Source organism: Oncorhynchus mykiss, chromosome 4 (assembly GCF_013265735.2).
Source record: "Oncorhynchus mykiss isolate Arlee chromosome 4, USDA_OmykA_1.1, whole genome shotgun sequence".
In the NCBI taxonomy this organism is placed as follows: domain Eukaryota; kingdom Metazoa; phylum Chordata; class Actinopteri; order Salmoniformes; family Salmonidae; genus Oncorhynchus; species Oncorhynchus mykiss.
In genome coordinates, this window is record NC_048568.1 from 23488604 (window position 1) to 23507862 (window position 19259).

General features: G+C 42.5%; 2 protein-coding genes and 1 pseudogene across 2 annotated transcripts; 2 read left to right on the top strand and 1 right to left on the bottom strand.

Annotated features, from left to right (window-relative positions):
• Positions 1-418: 418 nt before the first annotated feature.
• Positions 419-3160, top strand: LOC118964414 (annotated as a pseudogene).
• Positions 3161-6167: 3007 nt separating this feature from the next.
• Positions 6168-17964, top strand: parp1 (poly (ADP-ribose) polymerase 1). The gene is made up of 21 exons (XM_021600799.2): positions 6168-6419; positions 7946-8108; positions 8250-8365; positions 8601-8815; positions 11068-11158; positions 11330-11446; positions 11600-11776; positions 12286-12442; positions 12725-12865; positions 13012-13251; positions 13386-13587; positions 13795-13990; positions 14173-14301; positions 14440-14646; positions 15030-15158; positions 15257-15355; positions 15727-15879; positions 16114-16241; positions 16337-16398; positions 16530-16644; positions 16929-17964. The coding sequence occupies exons 1-21, from the start codon at positions 6297-6299 to the stop codon at positions 17008-17010; spliced, it is 3042 nt and encodes a 1013-aa protein (XP_021456474.2). The 5' UTR covers positions 6168-6296; the 3' UTR covers positions 17011-17964.
• Positions 8810-10137, bottom strand: LOC110522425 (adenosine receptor A2b-like). The gene has a single exon (XM_036976493.1). The coding sequence runs from the start codon at positions 10135-10137 to the stop codon at positions 9052-9054; it is 1086 nt and encodes a 361-aa protein (XP_036832388.1). The 3' UTR covers positions 8810-9051.
• Positions 17965-19259: the final 1295 nt, after the last annotated feature.

Below are 19259 nucleotides of genomic sequence, written 5' to 3' on the forward strand. Positions count from 1 at the left end.
CTCCTGCTGACTTCATATTTACAGTCAGAGATTCTGTCAGGTGTGCATAGGTGGCAGGGAAGTCAGGCGCAGGAGAGTCAAACGGAGTGTAAATTGAGTCTTTTAATATAAGTCCGCTTAACATGCTACAAACACTAAATCCGTACATACATAAACGAACATGGCACACATATACAAAAAAAAAAAAAACACTTGACATAAAATAGAGGGTTAAATACACAACAGGTAATGAATGGGATTGAAAACAGGTGTGTGGGAAGACAAGACAAAACCAATGGAAAATGAAAAATGGATCAATGATGGCTAGAAGGCTGGTGACTTCGAGCATCGCCCGAACAAGGAGAGGCAATGACTTCGGCAGAAGTCGTGACACTCCCTCCCTCCCTCATACACACACATTCAAAGTCCCAGTCCCAGAATGAATGGGTGGCACCACCTGAGTGAGCTGGTCCTGTTTGCCCTGGCCATGTAGGAGACCCTGAGAGAGATCAACAAAAACTCTCACATCTTCCAGCTCCGCGTGGGTAAGAGACAACAGACTATACACAGAGAGACTATGCTCATACAGACCTACGCAGACATATAGGCCTAAACTACATGTTTTATGATGCTCAATTATGATCGATCCGATGGTTGTTCTCTCTGCTTGAGATGATACAGTAGTTCAGTCAAGATGGCACTCGCTCACACAATACCCAGCTAGCACATAACGTTCTGAGAACCATATGTTTCTTAGAGCTTGGTGAGAGTGTGGTTGTCCTATGGTTATTTTTGCATTCAACTTTCCCACAACTTCTTGGGAATGGTGCAGGATAGTTGATTAGCTTTGGAACATTCTCAGCACATTTTGAAGAAATTGATAACCAAACATTATTTTCTTGGTATTTCATTACTTTACCAGAACATTTCCTAAAAGTTCAATAATGGTTACATTTAATCAAATGTTTGGTAATGTTCTAAGAACGTTCTTAAACTGGTTTGACATTGGGTATGTTCTCAAATCATTCAGTGAATGTAAAGCAACAATGTACTTCTGTGGGAATTTCACTACTTCAGTATATTGTTTCCTACAGGTTTCCTCGTGATTCTATTTAAAATGTTGTTCTCAAATTGTTCCAAGAGCGTTAAAAGAAAACGTTCCATTAAAACCTCAAGAAAACTTTAGCAAAGTTCAGAAAATGTTCTAAGAATATATACATTCCATCAACAAAACTTTCTCTATCCTCTCTGTTGTTAAGTGTGTTCAGGTGTGTTGTCCACGCCCACTAATTGGCCACAACTGATCTTAATGAGTGCTTGTTTCCTTTGAAATGGATTTTTAAAATTAACAGCTTTGTATGCGTAAAAGAACATGGCATGCTAGTTCCATCCTGGTGGTGCAGTGGATTAATTCCATGAATAGAGAACAAACGATTATAGATTCAAATCTCACTAATGCTGTGTCATAATAAAAAAATGTATGTGTTTGCATGATTAATGACTAAGGAATTGATTTTGTATCTGTCCTATCTGTGCTTGTAGTTCAAGAAAGTGAACCCAAAATAAGCTGACAGTGTTATTAAAAGTCTTATTGAAACATTTAGTGAAAGTTTTAAGGAAGTTACTAAATATTCAGAGCGTTAATAAAACTTCAGAGGAACATTTTCAAGGAACCAGTGTAAAATGTTCCTAGAACCTCCCTGCAACCTCAAAATAAAAGTTCCCAGAACAGGCTAAATTTCCACTTCTGTTCTCAGAAAGTTTTAAACTTTCAGTTTTACCAGTCAGGAAAAATTTGGCTTCATTCCCACAACCAATGTGAAACCAAAAACATATGTTCCCACAACTTCCAAAGAACCAAATGTGCTAGCTTGGTAAATAATGATTACGGTGTAATAAGCTTAACTTTTACTAAGTCAATACTCATCCAATCAAGCATCTCCACGTTTATTTCTAACCACAACTCAGGCATCGCTCATGGGCCTGTGGTTGCCAGGGTGATCAGCGCAACCAAGCCTCAGTATGACATCTGGGGACAACGGTGAACCTGGCGAGCCGCATGGACAGCACAGGCGTGAGCGGCCGCATCCAGGTGCCTGAGGCCACACAAGGGATCCTGGCTGCCTGGGGCTTCGTCCTGGAGCTGAGGAGACAGATCTACATCGAGGGGGTGTAGCTCTGTCCCCACCCTATACCCCACATTGTGCACTACTATTGTCCAGAGCCATATGAGGATATAGTATATAGCACTGTACACTTTAAGAGGAATTCAGAAAATTAGGGTATTGCTTTCTATTCCTTTTATTTGTGTTATTGTAAGTGAGTGAGCGGCAGGGGAAAGTCCAGACTTACTTCATCTACAGCAGTCACACCCAAAGGGTCAGTAACGGGACTGGGGGGACAGTCAGGGGGGTAATCGGAGGGCAGGAACACCCTGGCAGTGGTGGTGTTTGGCCTGGTACAGTCCAGGAAGAAGGAGAAGCAGAGAGTCCAACAGAGTGTTGTTCAGCTTGGCCCCTAACAATGGACAGTGCTAGCAGAGGATTCTAGAGAGACCACCAAAGGCACTTCCTGTTTAGGGGGTCATGACTTCCTATGTTGTGAGTCGTCCAGCCCTGGCTCTAAACACCACTGTGGTGGATTAGCTGGTTGATCCTCAGAGAGAGAGAGAGAAGATATACTGTATGAGATACTGTATGTAGTGATTCTCGTGAGAGAAAACTGTACAGAACATGGGACCAAGTACCCCAAGGGATTAAAGTATTTTGTTGGGTCGGTTCAAGGGACACATTGGGTGTCATATGAAACATTATTCAGAGGACTTTCTCTTTGGCCCACAAGACTCCATCTTGTTTTGAACAGGAGGATCCACTGTCAGTCTTAGTTTTACTGAGTTTTAACAATCACCGTTAGGATGATAATATATATTTTTTTGCCATATCTACATTAGCAGTACATATTTGTTAAATGTGTTTTCATGTTTATTTCTTACCTGACTGAGGCCAACACAGTGCACTACTCTTATAGACATCACATCTGTGCAAGACAATTTGATTACTATAAGAATTCACTGTAAGAGGAGTGCATTGTATTTACTTACTGATGTCATTAACCCTGCAGTTTACATGTTCGATTAGAGTCCAGACCTTTAAGCCATGATAATAAATGCCTCACTTCATCATCACTGTACCAAGACTAACTGTGCAACCTATTTTGTATCATAGACTTTCATTCGCTGGATTAATTTAGTGTAAATCAGTGCATTCATTTTTGTAAATGATATACAATTTTGTAATGTTTTTATTACGATGTATAATATCATTGTTAATCGAGAGAACACATTGTTTAAATACATTGTTTGATCTGTGTAGTGATAATAATGAGTTTATTTTGCTACACATTGTGGTGAAGAGTAATTCCACGATAACAGAGTGATGCTGAGACTCCGATTTGTCCCTTTAAAATGTATGTCAAACAAAAATCAACGATTGCAAAGTTAAACAAACCATACAACTCTATGCAAAAGGACGACTTTTAACAATTTCCACTGACATTTTTACAAAAATACATTTATCTGAAGAACGGTGCAGATACACCAGAAGTTTAGTAACAGAATGCTGGTTTGTACTGTTGGTATCGTCATTCTGTTACCACATTTTCAGTGGAAATTGTTCAAAGTCGCACTTGTGCATTGAGTTGTATGGTTTGTTTTAGTTTGGGATACATTTTAAAGTGAAAAATCTGAGTCTCAACATCACTCTATTAGTGTGTAATTGCCCTGAAGCTGATTTTATTTGGTTCTGTCAATGAGTGTTACCTCATTGGGCTTCCTTTACCTCTGTCGTGACGTGACTATCATTAATGTGATGACTGCTATTTATTGAATAATTACCTACTACGTTTAATTATTACTAGATTAAATTAATCATGTAACAATTAACTCATTAGGAATTTGGGGCACCACGGGAACAGTTGTTTACCATGTTACTATCTCCCGATTTAAACTCTAAAGATTATCTAAATATCTCTTACATCAATAACAGTCAATTATGAATTATTACCTCATCAGTCTCATTCTGAACGTCACATAATCCTTGGATATCTGCACAAACCCTAACTTAAGTGATGAATCAGTGATACACAAATTGGCTTAATTATTTATTTCCTGACTAACTAACTAAATAATCACACAGAAATACATAAACACACACACACACACGGTATAGGTTATTGATTACTAACATAATTCAATGAAAACAGGTCCCTAGTGGACTATCAAAAGCATGACCATTTGGTTACGAAATGGAAAGGGAGGGGTGGTAAGGAGAGGAGGAGACAAAAAGAGTCAACTTATCGTATATACATTTGAAAGCTACGCTCACAGGAATATGAACATTTAGCACCCTAACAACTGCTCATTCGGATTAGAAATGCAATATAGATTTATGCGTAGGTGTCTTTCTCTGTCGTCTCTGTTGAAACCGTTCGATCCGTCTATGGGGAGTAGTTCAATGTAAGTCTCTGGTTGTCCACCAGAGGTCACAATATCCTTCTTAGAATGGATACTTCAGGTGTTCCACACAGTGGTGAGCAGGACCTGTTCTTCCTTCTCATCTTTGTCCTAGACTACTTTAGGTTCCCAGCTGCAGACTGTGAATGTTTCGTCTTTACCTTCTTCTCTCGTTGAGAGTTTCAGAGGGTCTTACCATTTTCTAGTCTTGTAGTTTTAGCCATTTCAACATGTGGACCACGGCCTCACGTTCTCTAGTCTGTATTTAAAATCTCAGCGAGTCCTTTGAAGCACTCTGGCCTGAAACGCGGTTCCATCATGTTGACACAAACTCTGAGCTCACTTGGGTGTGGCTACTGACTGGGCACGAGTTTGCAAGAAAAACAATTCTCATTTAGAAGGCTAAAATCACATTGCTATCTTTTCAAAAATAGTGTGAATAGGTGTGGTCAACCAGGTATATCTCACAGCTTATACTAACCGTACTCTTTACTACAGAGTTGTCCTTTGTACCTCAGCAAGTTGCAGCAGAAACATTGTGGCCAGTTTCCCCATTCTGCAGATCCTGATTCCTTCTGGCTGATTTAGGGCGGGCAGAAGGGTGCGGTATTCAGCATTGTAGTGCATTTCTGGGCACAGAAATGTTCCGTTTCTGCCCCATTTCAGCACAGTCAGCAATGTCCTGAAGAGCCCAGATCAATTTAATTTTCATGAAAGGGGAAACACTTTCCTTTGGAGCTACTAAATGAACAACATGCAACAGCCTCCTATATAATATATCTTATGTTATTTGTTCCCGTTGATAGTGAATATTCTAGTCTGTGTTTTATATTGTTTTTATGATTTACACTTCAATGTTTATTGTGTGTGTTGATATAATGTAATAATATGTTTCTGACAGTTTATCAGCTGTTGATTTATGGCAATAAATATTTTGCTAAGAAATATTTCACTGCCTAATTTAGGATATTCACAGACAGTCCAATTATTACCAGATTTTTTTGTTATACAATCTTTACTTGATCAGTATTTTGGTGGCTGCCTCTGTTGATCCAGATGAGATATTGGGGAAGTGCGCCATCTAGTGGCAAATTATGTTTATATTGTCTGCCATCACCATTCAGTACAAACAAACAATTTAAAACTAGAGTCCTTATTCAAACAATAAACAGAGCTAGACAGAGCTGTGGATGTAATGACTGACCATTCATTATATTCAAATTGTAGTTTTAACCATGTTTTGAGGCCAGAAAAATCCAATTGAATGGCCATCCAAATGGTAATTACTAGTCGGAAACTATCATCATGAACTCCCACTTCTCCCGCATGCTGACCTCTGACATCACGTCACCTTCTAATGAAATTACCTCGATTACAGCCTTTCCAGGAGTTAAATGCAATAACAAAACATTATTTATAAAAAGCAATCTGTTCATGTTTTTTTAACACTTTTGGTCGGATCAATTCTTCAACCAGTAAGATTTTAGCTAGCTTTCTTCAACAATCAATCTGTATAAATATTCTTAATTTAAGTCCAAAAAATAGATCTTTAAAATAAAACCTAAAAGTACAAATACTATCATTAATAAAAGGTTATTCGTTTGAAATAAAAATGCTTTTTTGAGCGTTGGTTATCGAACTCTGTATTTGACTTTCTATGTCTTTTAGAACATCTTCCTCGATTGCTCTTGTCTGCGTATCTGCGCGGGTACTCTGCACGCGGGCTGCAACTACATTGTAGTGGCTACTGCCAAGCACGTTAGATTTACATTCAATCAATCTAATTTTGTGTATAAACTCAACAAAAATGGCAGATGCACAAGAGGACAAGCTTTACAAAGCTGAATATGCCAAAAGTGGACGTGCTTCGTGCAAGAAATGCAAGGAAAACATAGCAAAGGATTCGCTGCGGATGGCTATCATGGTGCAGGTAACGTAGCTAGAGCGTCTTTGGATTTCCGAGAACTGTATAAGTGTGGACAATCTCAGAATCATTAAGAATCACTTATATGGTTATGTTGTTTCTGCACTAAACAGCCCATTATTGATATGTTGTGGATTTCCTTTACGAATACAGCATGTTTGTGTTGTCTTGATAGAACTCATTTGCGTTTAAATGGCTTCCGAATGCTTAAATGAGAACGGGCTTTGATTCCTTCGCACCAGCAGCGCATTCTTTTTTTGATGATATGTCTCGGGCATGCATAGATGTGATCGAAGTAAATGGAATGCAGATGGTGGGGAGAAGGAAGCAGAATTGTCGCAGGTTAAACACATCCGTTCTAACAGTGGATATTCGAACAACCCGTCGTGATTTATGTATTGTAACAGGCCCGCAATGTGGCTACTAATATCCGATTAGGATATAATTGGCACTTTTCGCTACATAACAGAAGTTTTCCCTTTTCTGGTTTAATAGAATTGACTGCTAACTAATTTCGCTTCGTATAAACTGGTAGAATAACTATCACACATAACTCTGTTGTTGTGTTAGTCAAATTCGTTTTTATCTGTATTGCAGTTGATTGGTGACGATGCCATTAACATGTATTGGGGTTAACATCTGTATAAGAATTATACTTAAAAATATATATTTTGTGTCAAATACACATCAATAACGGCCTAATAGGCTAATTTTGCTGGGGTCATTGAGGAGTTTCGTGTCTGTCCCCAACGGCATCTTTCCCAACGCTTTTCCATGGCAAATCTCCATTAGGTCACACTGCTATGCTTTATCTTGGCCAGGTCGCAGTTGTAAATGAGAACTTGTTCTGAACTAGCCTATCTGGTTAAATAAAGGTGAAAATAAATAAATAAAAAGATCGCGTTCCACCTCTTTACCGCATCTCTGCTACAGCTAGCGTTATGCCCTTGATTTCCAATAATTCATTAGTTCAATTCAACGACCTGCGGTAGCATCTGCCGCTTTCAAAACAATTCGGAACTTGGAAATCTTTGAATTTAGCGCGTTCATAACAACTGCTAAAAAAACGCGCTCCTACTGTAGAAAATCGTTTTGAATTGTCATCTAAGGTGCAACTCGGAATGCCAAGCTGGGAACTCGGCAGCTTTCTAGAACTCCTACCACAAGATCACTTACGTCATGATTTGACCAAGTTTTTTCCGAGTTCAGTAGTTTTGAATGCACCATATGTCAGTTTGACCCATTTCCAAATTAGCTCAGGGAAAACTTCAGCAACATCGCCAGTGCAGTCATTTGTCATAACACTTTTGAGAGTTGTGTGAATTGTGCCAAGAATTTCACATGAACCAATGTTTACACTTCACAAGTGAAATAAGTGACATAGCTTGCTAGATAAGATGGCAAGTGTGCCTGCTGGTGACCATTTTTTTTGTCACCCTGAGTCATATGAGCCTACAACCTGGACTATATATATACAATGTAGTGTGATTACCTTACCCACCATGACCGTCCCATTGTTGTATTTTCCCCAGTCGCCCATGTTTGACGGTAAGGTGCCCCACTGGCACCACTTCTCCTGCTTCTGGCTGCGGGCGTCTGCCCAGTCTCCTGCAGACATCGCTGGATTCTCTGACCTGCGATGGGAGGACCAGGAGAAGGTCAAGAAGGCCATCGAGACTGGGGGAGCTGCAGGAGGTCAGTCTTTAACCATTAACTTTTCTCCCAGCGTGGAGTCATCTGTGTACCCCTTTGATGTCATCGAAATGGGACCCCAAAAAATGTCATGCTCATTGACTGGAGGTCAGATTTCAAATATGGCTTCTCTCTTCCTCACAGGAAAAGGTGATGTGAAGGGTGGGGCCAAAGGAGAGAAGACTCTGAATGACTTTGCAGTGGAGTATGCCAAGTCCAATCGCAGCACATGTAAAGGGTGTGAGCAGAAAATTGAAAAGGTGAGGAGTCAATATTTAGATCTGTTTATTTTGTACATAGAGATGATCTGATACACATGGCTGTAAAATGAGTAATTACAGTACAGCTATTCCTCAACATCTGTTCAGTGTAAAAAATAAAAATAGAACGTTTTAGAATAGATTGTCAATGTCCATAAATACTTGAATAGGTATCCTACATAAACCCAAATATACACTATCATAACAGCCCGAACTCCTCTCCTCTGTGCTCCAGGACCAGATCCGTGTATCTAAGAAGACGATTGACCCAGAGAAGCCCCAGCTGGGGTTGATAGACCGCTGGTACCATACCGCCTGCTTTGTGGGCCGCAGGGAGGAGCTGGTCTTCAAACAAGAGTACAGCGCCGCTCAGCTCAAAGGCTTTAACACACTCAGGGTGGAGGACAAGGAGGAGCTGAAGAGAAGGCTCCCCGCTGTCAAATCTAAAGGGTGAGGCTTTCTCTAATGAAGCAAATAAAGTAGTCTGGTGTCCACAAACTTGAACTTTACTGGAATGTACATAGTGGTATATTAACATTAGTTAGGAGATGTGTCCCTGATATTCTAGCAGTTCTGTTTATTGTAAAAGACAGTTCTCTGGGCATAAAGACCACCAAATGGTACATAATCCTCACCAGTTGAACATTAAGGAATGGCGAGTCAAGACGGTACCAACGGGTCTTCGGTCAGGTCCTGTGGGTGGTGGTCCCCCCACCATCGGCCGCCTCTTCCCAGTCCCCTAGAGCTCTACAGCAGAGGAAGATGGCCTTAAAGGTGTTCCGGAAGGTCTTCATCTTGTACGCGTACAGAAAGGGGTTAACGGCAGAGTTTGCGTGTGATAGGATAATGGCGGTGAGGAGGAGCTCCAAAGGCACAGGGCAGCCGGGGCAGAGCAGCAGGAAGCAGTTGATGACGTGCAGTGGTATCCAGCAGGCAGTGAAGAGGAAGAGGACGAGGAACAGCGACGTGGCCGTCTTTATCTCCTTCTTCATGCTGGCCGCCCGAGCCGCCTGCCCCTCCGCACCCCCCACGCCGCCCCCGCGCTCTGCTGCGATGCGCCGTACCTGCCGCTTGACTGTCACAAAGATCTTGGCGTAGATGAGGAACATGACCACCAGGGGCGCTAGCACGCAGGCAAAGAAGTTGAAGTAGACCATATAGGTCATGTCCACCACGAAGACGAAGAAGCAGTAGCCCGAGTCGGGCGGTGTTTTGTGCCAGCCCATGAGGGGCACCAGGCCAATGAGGAAAGCCAGCACCCAGGTCACCAGGATAACTAGGATAGCGTTGCGTGGCGTCATGAGCGTGTGGTAGCGGAAGGGCAGGAAGATGGCCACGTAGCGCTCCACAGCTACAGCTAGCAGGCTGAAGATGGAGCTCTGGGTTAGCATGATGAGCACACTTAGCATCAGCAGACACAGGTAGAGGTTGTGGCGGGGCACGCCAACGCCAGTGAGGATGGCGCAAGGGATGGCCAGTGCACCCACGCAGATGTCGGCTACGGCCAGCGACACTAGGAAGTAGTTGGTGACCGTACGTAGCTTCCTATTGAGGCCAACGGCAGCACACACCAGCAGGTTACCCACGGTGGAGAGGGTTGCTATGATGAGTTCAGCCACCATGTACACAACGTTGGGGGACACCACCAGGTCAGGGGGAGGAGGGGTGGAAGAGGAGGAGGAGGTCCAGAGGGGTTGAAGGTATGGGGGGAAGGTTGAGTTGTCGAAGAGAAGGGAGGTTGAGCGATTCAGTGATGCTGTGATCTCTGTCATTTTCCTGAAATTGAAAGGGAAGTCAGACTTGCTTACTGTAACATTGTGAAAATTGTCTTAAAGTGATTCTGATTTAAATGATTCCTTATTGATTTACTACATAAAAATGCAGTTTTGGTAAAGAAAGGGCTACTTACCAAACGGTAGCTAATCAGAATAATGAATGAAGAATGTCCGTCTTGTTCTGTGCCTGACTCTCCCTTTCTCTAATGAAGAGCAGTGTTCATCAGGAGGACTTGTGAGAAAGGGAATGCATTAGTATTGATCTGCTGCCATCTCTACAAAGTACCACCTCTCTCCCAACCACTGCTACTGCTATGACCACACACAGGCTTAGTGTGTGCACAAGGCAGAGATGGGTCGTTTTTATAGATTCTATCATAGGAGGTGGATGTTTTTTGGTGTTTGTTTCCTGTCCTGTGAGTCAGTTGGTGACCACTATGGGACAATGTGTTTAAGGGGCAGTGATTGACAGATGTTTAGAGGGACAGGATAGGCCTCTGGGAAGCTGATTAATTTCCCTCCTGAAGGGGAGAGGTTGACCAGAGGGAGGGGAAGTGGGTGACATCCTAATCACCTACAGAGTCACAGGGACGTGTAGTAACTTGAATCATCTCCAGAGACTGGGTGATGTGCGTCTCCACCAGTTATCAGGACACTAATGAATCTCCCTGATTAATGAAGGTGTCAGGCCTGTTTGACTAACCTTGGATGAGGCTCTGCTCCCAACAGGCCTCATTTACAAAGTTAATGGGGAAGTCCGTGCCTGTCAAGTTCCTTCAGGAAGTTTTCAACAGCAAAACTTTCTCTTGGAGGATGAATTACAGAATAGTGTTGTTTGAAATGTTGCTTGTAAATGTTTTGCTTGGTAGATAAATTGGTTCCTGCATAGAGAATGTAAACAATTTATTTTCCCTGTTTTTCCCTCAGAAAGAGAGAGACTGATGAGGTAGATGGAGAAGGGGCATCGAAGAAGAAGAAGGATGAGGAGGAGAAGAAGAAAGTGGACTTGCAGATGAAGGTTCACTCCTGAAAATTGCAGAAATGCCTTAACATGAATATTTCTTTACTTCATCAAATTAGTAACATAATGTAATTGTTGTCATTTTGTATGTGTGTATGCAACTATATGTCCATATGTTTTGCAGGTGATGTTTTCCAAACCCCCTCTTGTGTGGTTGTGTGTGTACAGGAGCAGAGCCAGCTGATCTGGGGCATCAAGGACAAGCTCAGGCAGTTCTGTTCCACCAACGACATGAAGGAGCTGCTCATCGCCAACGGACAGGAAGTGCCCTCTGGAGAGTCCAATGTAAGGAGGCTCACTGTATCTGTCTCAGTAGTTGTCTTTCTCTCTATCTGTCCATTTCTGCGGTCTGTCTTGTTTAACTGTGTAAACGTGTGTGGTTTGTGTGTGTGTGATGGTTCAAACAGCCAGTCAAATAGTGTGTTGTTTAATTGACAGGTGGTGGACAGCCTAGGAGACTGCATGGCCTTTGGCGCACTGAAGCCCTGCGAGGAATGCCAGGGCCAGCTGGTGTTCAAGAGCGACGCCTACTACTGCACTGGAGACCTCTCTGCCTGGACCAAGTGTGTGTTCAAGACCCAGCTGCCCAACCGCAAGGGCTGGGTCATCCCCAAGGTAGGCCCCCTTCTTTGGGTTCAGAGCGTCTGTAGAGTTTGATGTTCATGTACGCTGCTGCTACTCGCTGTTAATGATCTATGCATAGTCACTTTACCTGTACCTACATGTACAAATGACCTTGACTGACCTGTACCCCCGCACATTGACTCAGTACTGGTGCCCCCTGCATATAGCCTCGGTATTGTTTATTTAGTAAATATTTTCCTAACTCTATTTTCTTAACTGCATTGTTGGTTAAGGGCTTGTAAGTAAGCATTTCACTGTATTTTGTGCATGTAACAAATATAATTTCATTTATCTGGGTTGTAGGGAAAACTAAGCAAAAAGTTTTGCAACAGAAAATGAAAAAGCCATTTCTTATTGGACAAGTTCACATAGTACCTGCTTGTTTTGGACTGTTTTCGGTGTCGTGCCTAATGAATTCGACAAAGATCTCAGATATAACTCACTATGCTCTTGTGAATGTCCAACTCAACCATCTCCTCCTCCAATCTATTCCCCTGCAGGAGTTCCATGAGCTTCCCTTCCTCAAGAAGTTCAAGTTTAAGAGACAGGACCGGGTGTTCCCCAAGGTGGCCCCTCCCCCAGCCTCTTCTGCATCCGCTCCTGTCCCCAGTGCCTCCAGTGATCCCAGTATACCCATCCCAGAGGGAGCCCCTGCAGGTAAGCAGAAACCAGTAGGAGAATGTGGTGTAGTGGGCCAACTTGTTGGAATGACTTGAGTCATTATCTTCTCATTGTGCTGAGGAATCTGGCCGAAATGGAGATGCCTCTTTTAGAGTAAAACAACAATGATTTCACTCTATTTTTGCTTCTCTATTCTACAGTGAATATATTATCTTGTTCCTAAGTGCGATGCTAGAACATGACCAGCCCCATTCATAGTATTGGAATGGCCATTCTACTCATTCTAATTCTGTCTATATCGGTTCCTCTCCCCTGTAGATAAGCCTCTGACAGGGATGAAGTTGCTGACTGTGGGCAAGCTGAGACAGAACAAGGACGAGCTGAAGATTGCCGTGGAGGAGCTGGGCGGGAAGATCACCGGCACAGCCAATAAGGCTACTCTCTGCCTCAGCACCAAGAGTGAGTAGCCAATCAATCCGAGGGGGCTGTTGGATTCAACTTTTGTTCACCCTTACAGTAACAAATTACACAGATTTTCAGAAGGATAGGTTGGATTTCTTTGTTTTCCCTAGTTTGACATCTTTGGTGTGCTCTCTTTCTCACAGAGGAAGTAGAGAAGAGGAGTAAGAAGATGGAGGAGGCAGAGGAGGCGGGCGTGCGCGTGGTCTCAGAGGACTTCCTTACTGACATCAAGTCCTCGGGCAAGGCCCTGCAGGAGCTGGTCTCCCTGCACGCCATCTCCCCCTGGGGGGCCGAGGTCAAACTAGAGACCCAGGCTCAATCAGCAGCCTCCAGGTCTGGAGCCATGGCTGGCAAGAGCACCAAGAGGGTGAAGGAGGAGGAAGGTACGGAATCGGAAGTAACATTGAGTAACTTTATCGTGGAGTATTTTCTTTTTACAAGCTGCTATGCTAGAGTGTATTGCAGTTGGGTCAATTCCACTTTTACAGTTGTAACAATCTAATTTCTGCTTTTTCAGGTGTTAGCAAGGCCAGTAAGAAGATGAAGCTGACTGTGAAAGGAGGGGCAGCAGTGGACCCAGACTCATGTCTAGAGAACAGTGCTCATGTCCTGGATCAGAATGGCAAGATCTTCAGCGCTACGCTAGGTCTGGTGGACATCGTCAGGGGTACCAACTCCTACTACAAACTGCAGCTGCTGGAGGACGATGTGCATAAACGGTTAGTCTATCCTCCGGGTGAAAGGGGGCCACTTCCTCTCATCCCTCTCTCTTTATCCTCCCCATTCACCACTCCTCTCTCCCCCGTGCTACTCTCTCTGCTTTCCCTGTATTTCTCTTCCTCTTTCTCCTACCTCTTTCTTGTCCCTATTTCAGCTCATCTCACCCTTCTCTTTCCTCTCCCTCTGTCTTTCTTCTCTGTGTGTAGGTACTGGGTGTTCCGCTCCTGGGGCAGAGTGGGCACCACCATCGGGGGAAATAAGCTGGATAAGTTCCATGATAAGAACTCTGCCATGGACAACTTCCTGGGTGTGTACGAAGAGAAGACAGGCAACGCCTGGGGCTCTTCCCACTTCACCAAGTATCCCAACAGGTTCTACCCTCTGGAGATCGACTACGGTCAGGTACAGCTAGAACACACAGACACACACAGGACCGTTTGTGTTCATATTTAAGAAACTTGTTGTGCATTTGACTTGACAGGCCAACTTTTAATTGAGAAATGTATACTGTGGCCTTCACCGATTAACCCTGATTGGCCCATCCTATCTCTGTCCCATATCTGATTGGTTGTTTTCCCCACCAGGATGAGGAGGCGGTGAAGAGGCTGACAGCCAGTGCTGGCACAAACTCTCTGCTGGCCAAGCCTGTCCAGGAACTCATCAGGACCATCTTTGATGTGGAGAGCATGAAGAAGGCCATGGTGGAGTTTGAGGTGGGTACTGAGTTAAAGAGTGTGTGTGTGTGTGTTGGTTTTTCTTAATGTGTATTTTTGTCCAAATGTGACCCCCATTTCCCCCTTTGATTTCTCTTAATTGAGAATGAGTCATTCATCTTTTGTCTTTCCTGTCAGATTGACCTCCAGAAGATGCCGCTGGGGAAGCTGAGTAAGAGGCAGATTCAGAGTGCCTACGCCCTCCTCAGTGAGGTGCAGCAGGCTGTGTCGGACAGTTCCTCAGAGTCCCACATTCTGGACCTGTCCAATCGCTTCTACACCCTCATACCTCACGACTTTGGCATGAAGAAACCACCGCTGCTCAGCAACCTTGACTACATTCAGGTGAGGACACCTGTGTTCTCTCTCATGCTCATCCTCTCAATCAAATGCATTTATTAGCAATTGTTACAAAGTGCTACTACAGAAACTGAGCCTAAAACCCTGGAGAGCGAGCAAGGCAGATGTAGAAGCACGGTGGCTAGGAAAAAATCCCTAGAAAGGCGGGCTCTGAGGGGTGGCCAGTCATCTTCTGGCTGTGCCGGGTAGAGGTTTTTAGAGTACGTGGTTATTAAGGCCAGATTTGTCAGACCTCCAGCTCTAAATGTACACAGTCAGTCAGTTATCCTGAGGTACTTGAACCAAAGGAGTCTATTTGACTTTATTTCTAAACTCTTCAGTAAGTAATGGTAGCTGTTTTTAACCCTTTGTGTCCCACTACAAACCAGGCTAAGGTCCAGATGTTGGACAACCTGCTGGACATTGAAGTGGCCTACAGTCTGCTGAAAGGAGGGGCCGAGGATAACAAGAAGGACCCTATCGACATCAACTATGAGAAACTCAAAACCAAGATTGAGGTACAGTAGGGCCTGGTGGTTTTTCAATGCTACTCTCTCTTGTGAATACAGTGCTCTAAAAGTTATGAATTGTGTTGTATTTGTCATCCACCTTGCAGGTTGTTGACAAGACCACAGAGGAGGCAGAGATCATTCTGCAGTATGTCAAGAACACACACGCTGCTACACACAACACCTACACACTGGAAGTTGAGGAGGTAAGATTTTCCTGAGAAGCTCACATACACACACTTCACAACTGCTTCTACCAGACTCTTATTATGACTGCTAAATACTGCATAATTTAAACACTTACCCCCTAATATCCCCTTCCCCAAAACACATAAATATTGGACTATAAGTTGTGCCTTCCTGTATTATACCTGTGATAAAATGTATATTATATTCTACTGAGCCATTTACTCTATGTTCTTATATTCTTATTCTTATCTTATATTTGAATATTTCTTACTGTTACATTGTTGAGAAGGAACCTTCAAGTAAGCATTTCTATGGACGGTGTATACGATGTGTATCCCTTACATAAGACTAATAAAACTTCCGCGGTGTCTTGCTTCCGCCCTCTCAGATCTTCAAGATCGTTAGGGAGGGAGAGTACCAGAAGTACCGCCCCTTCCAGGATCTGCCCAATCGACAGCTTCTGTGGCACGGTTCTCGTGCCACCAACTACGCTGGTATCCTTTCTCAGGGTCTGCGTATCGCCCCTCCTGAAGCCCCCGTGGTGAGTGTCCTCCTCGCACTACAGCGCCAGCTAATGCTTGGGATGCATAGCGGAAGTTCCTCCTTTTTGTTTTTATTATAGCTGATCAACATGGGATTATTTTTAGTACCTGGTGACATGGTCTTGTATGCAGTCCATATTTATCATTATATGGCAACAGCACCGGTTCAAATTCAGCTTTACTACGTTGTGACATTTGAAAAACGCTCATGATGTTGTCCTGATACATTCCAGACGGGTTACATGTTTGGCAAAGGTGTGTACTTTGCCGACATGGTGTCCAAGTCGGCCAACTACTGCCACACCTCCCAGTCCGACCCAACTGGCCTACTTCTACTGGGAGAGGTCGCCCTCGGAAACATGTGAGTGACGGCTCAGGTTCATAGAATCCTTTTAATATTCCATATTCTCTGCAATGCCAACTATCGTTATTAATATTTGTTTATCTTTTGTACAGGCATGAACTGAAGAAGGCCTCACACATCACAAAACTACCCAAGGGTAAACACAGTGTGAAAGGTAAGGTGATTTTAAATCATATTTAAGTAATTGAAAAGGCTGTATACAATCATGCAATATGTAGACACATTTATATTACTGTAACTTACTTGGCACTTAACTCATTATTTTCTTCCTTCTCTCCCTGTTAGGGTTGGGTCGAAACGCCCCAGATCCTAGTGCCACTGTCACTTTAGATGGGGTGCAAGTGCCTCTGGGAAAAGGAACCAACACCAACATCGACGACACGAGTCTGCTGTACAACGAGTATCCTTTGCTTCCTCTGAGGGCCTCTGCCTGTCTTCTGAATCTGAGTCTTATACTTTTGCCCATTTTCATCCAACTGCCTTGTCAATAGAATGTAAAACCATCTCTACTACATTGTTATTACACATGTACGAGGTTGAGAGATGGATATGTGTCCTGTTATCAAGACGAGTTTACAACCTTTTGTTGTATTTCTGTTTGAGGAATGTAACTTGCATCGAATAATATGCCATACCCCCACACTGTTCCCTAGTTCCTATTTCGCTTAACCTTGCCTCCTCTAGATACATTGTGTATGATGTGGCACAGGTGAACCTGAAGTACTTGCTGAAGATCAAGTTCAACTACCAGATGTCCATGTGGTGAACGGGGTTGTAGTTGACCACCACAGGCTCTCCAGAAAATTCCAGCTGACCACCCACCGCTTCCAGCTCCCACCCCACAACAAGAGACATTTTGAACCTTCCCATCCTAATGCAGTGTTCTGTTTTCATTTTGTAGTTTAAAATCTTAGCCACTATACACATGGCTTATTGCAATAGCGGATAGCCTTAAATAGGATAATGTATTGACCTTGTTTTATGCACCTTAGTACCTGTTTGACTATACTAGGTTGGTATTGGTTATTAAGACTGTGGATCGTGAGGTCAGAGTTCAACAATCAGAATGGCTGAATTAAGGCACCTGTGGAAAGAGATTGTCATTGCAAGACAAGAAAAGTGATGATATAACCAACACTGGTCTGTTAAATGTAAGTTTGTTTTAGTTTACTTGTGTACCCATAGTCCAAGGTAGTATTTCAGGTAAATGCAAAGCTGTTTTTTAAAGTTTGAAAAAAAATATTACTCTTAACTGCAATTTTTCATCTATGGTCAGTTTCAAGGGTTTCAACGGGCATAATGAGATGTTTCCCAATGAGTCATTTCTCTTCACCCAGTCCACTCCATTCCAGCCAAAAGGTAGTAGTTGGTAAATCGGCACACCCTGTGAACACATACAAACCATGGATGACACTTTACTAGAACTTACTAGTAATAGAACTGTTAAGATAAATACTTTGTAGACTGTTCGTAAGGAGTCAATACTAAGTTTGACCTGAATAATATGCTTTGTTTTTTTCTATATGCTTTGTCTCTCAATCTCTTTGTCAAGGTTGACCCTGTAAAAAATAGGTTTGTGCTGACAGCGTTTAGTCCATGTATTCTATAAATAAATGTTTGACTTGGAGTGGTGAGAGACTGTTGGTTTTGTTCTATCCACTGTATTTTTTTCCCCCACCACTCAGAATAAAGCATTTTGTAAATCTTACCTTCTTACAAATGGCAACTTCGAACTCCTGTATTTCCATTGTCTAAATTACAAATATTGTTTGTTGCCCTTGTACAAAGTCAACCCATCACATGGCAGGCATTCTTGTCATTACTTGCTTTATGATGTCTGGAGAATTCATGTTGGGAACTAATTTGTCATAAAACACCCCCAGTTGGCCCACTTACTTCATTTGGGCGTGTCCTCTGAGCCCTATGTTACAAAGGGGGGGGGGGGGGGGGCAGTTTTGTTTTCTTCTGCTTGCTCTGCTGCTAATAAAGGACTAGTAAAGGCCCAGTGCACTACTTTTGTGCATTTGTAACTTGAGTCTGATAATTATCTGTACAAAACAGTTAATCTGATAATTGAGGAATATAAAAATACTTGCTTTATATTTTCAAGTGTCTTGAAATACTTTGCAAATGCAACTTATTTCTATGTGAGAACTAAAATGGTCTGTTCATTCCTTTTCCATTTTAGTAGATACTTTTATCCAGAGCAACTTACAGTAGTGAATGCATAATGTCATACTTTTTCATACTGGTCCCCCCCTTGGAATCAAACCTACAACCTTAGCTTTGCAAGCACCATGCTCTACCGACTGGGCCACATCACAAACCATTTGATCAATTACTGTTTTTGCATAGGTTTTTTTCAGTGATGGAAAGCCTACAGGTACAGACCTAGATGACCAGCCAATGTACAATACAGTAATGTATTACATTAAGTGGTTTGTAAGGCTGGAAAATTAATACTGCACAAAAAGTGTTTTCCATGTTATTTGATTTTAAAACTATATTTTGATAGCATGTTTTGTGTCTTTGACCATAACTTTGCACCTTTTGATGTAAATGTTTGAGTACAGGGTTTTGTTATTTCTGTATTCCATTAGAATGACAATTGCAGAGAAAGGGATGGGACAACTCTGCAACTACTGAATTCTGTAAGATACTGTTCTTAATTATACAATTAACTTTTTATGCCAAAGCTGAGATGCTGAAGATTTTTTTTGCCTGCACTACTGACTTCTATATCGGTCTGCTAATACCAATGGTGGAAAAAGTACCCAGTTGTCATACTTAAGTAAAAGTATAGATACCTTTCTATTAAGGTAAGTCAACCAGTAAAATACTACTTAAGTAAAAGTCAAAGTATTTGGTTCTAAATATACTTAAGTATCAAAAGTAAAAGTATAAATTATTTAAAATGACTTAAATTAAGCAAAGCAGATGGCACCATTTTCTTGTTTTTAAAATGTACAGATAGCCAGGGGCACACTCCAACACTCAGACAAGTCTGTCAATTCA

Coding starts and splice junctions, on each gene's coding strand:
- parp1 (XM_021600799.2), top strand. CDS start 6,297: ATGGCAGATGCACAAGAGGACAAGCTTTACAAAGCTGAATATGCCAAA. Junction 13,588..13,794: donor GAGGACGATGTGCATAAACG/GTTAGTCTATCC, acceptor CTCTGTGTGTAG/GTACTGGGTGTTCCGCTCCT. Junction 16,399..16,529: donor GGGTAAACACAGTGTGAAAG/GTAAGGTGATTT, acceptor TCTCCCTGTTAG/GGTTGGGTCGAAACGCCCCA.
- LOC110522425 (XM_036976493.1), bottom strand. CDS start 10,137: ATGACAGAGATCACAGCATCACTGAATCGCTCAACCTCCCTTCTCTTC.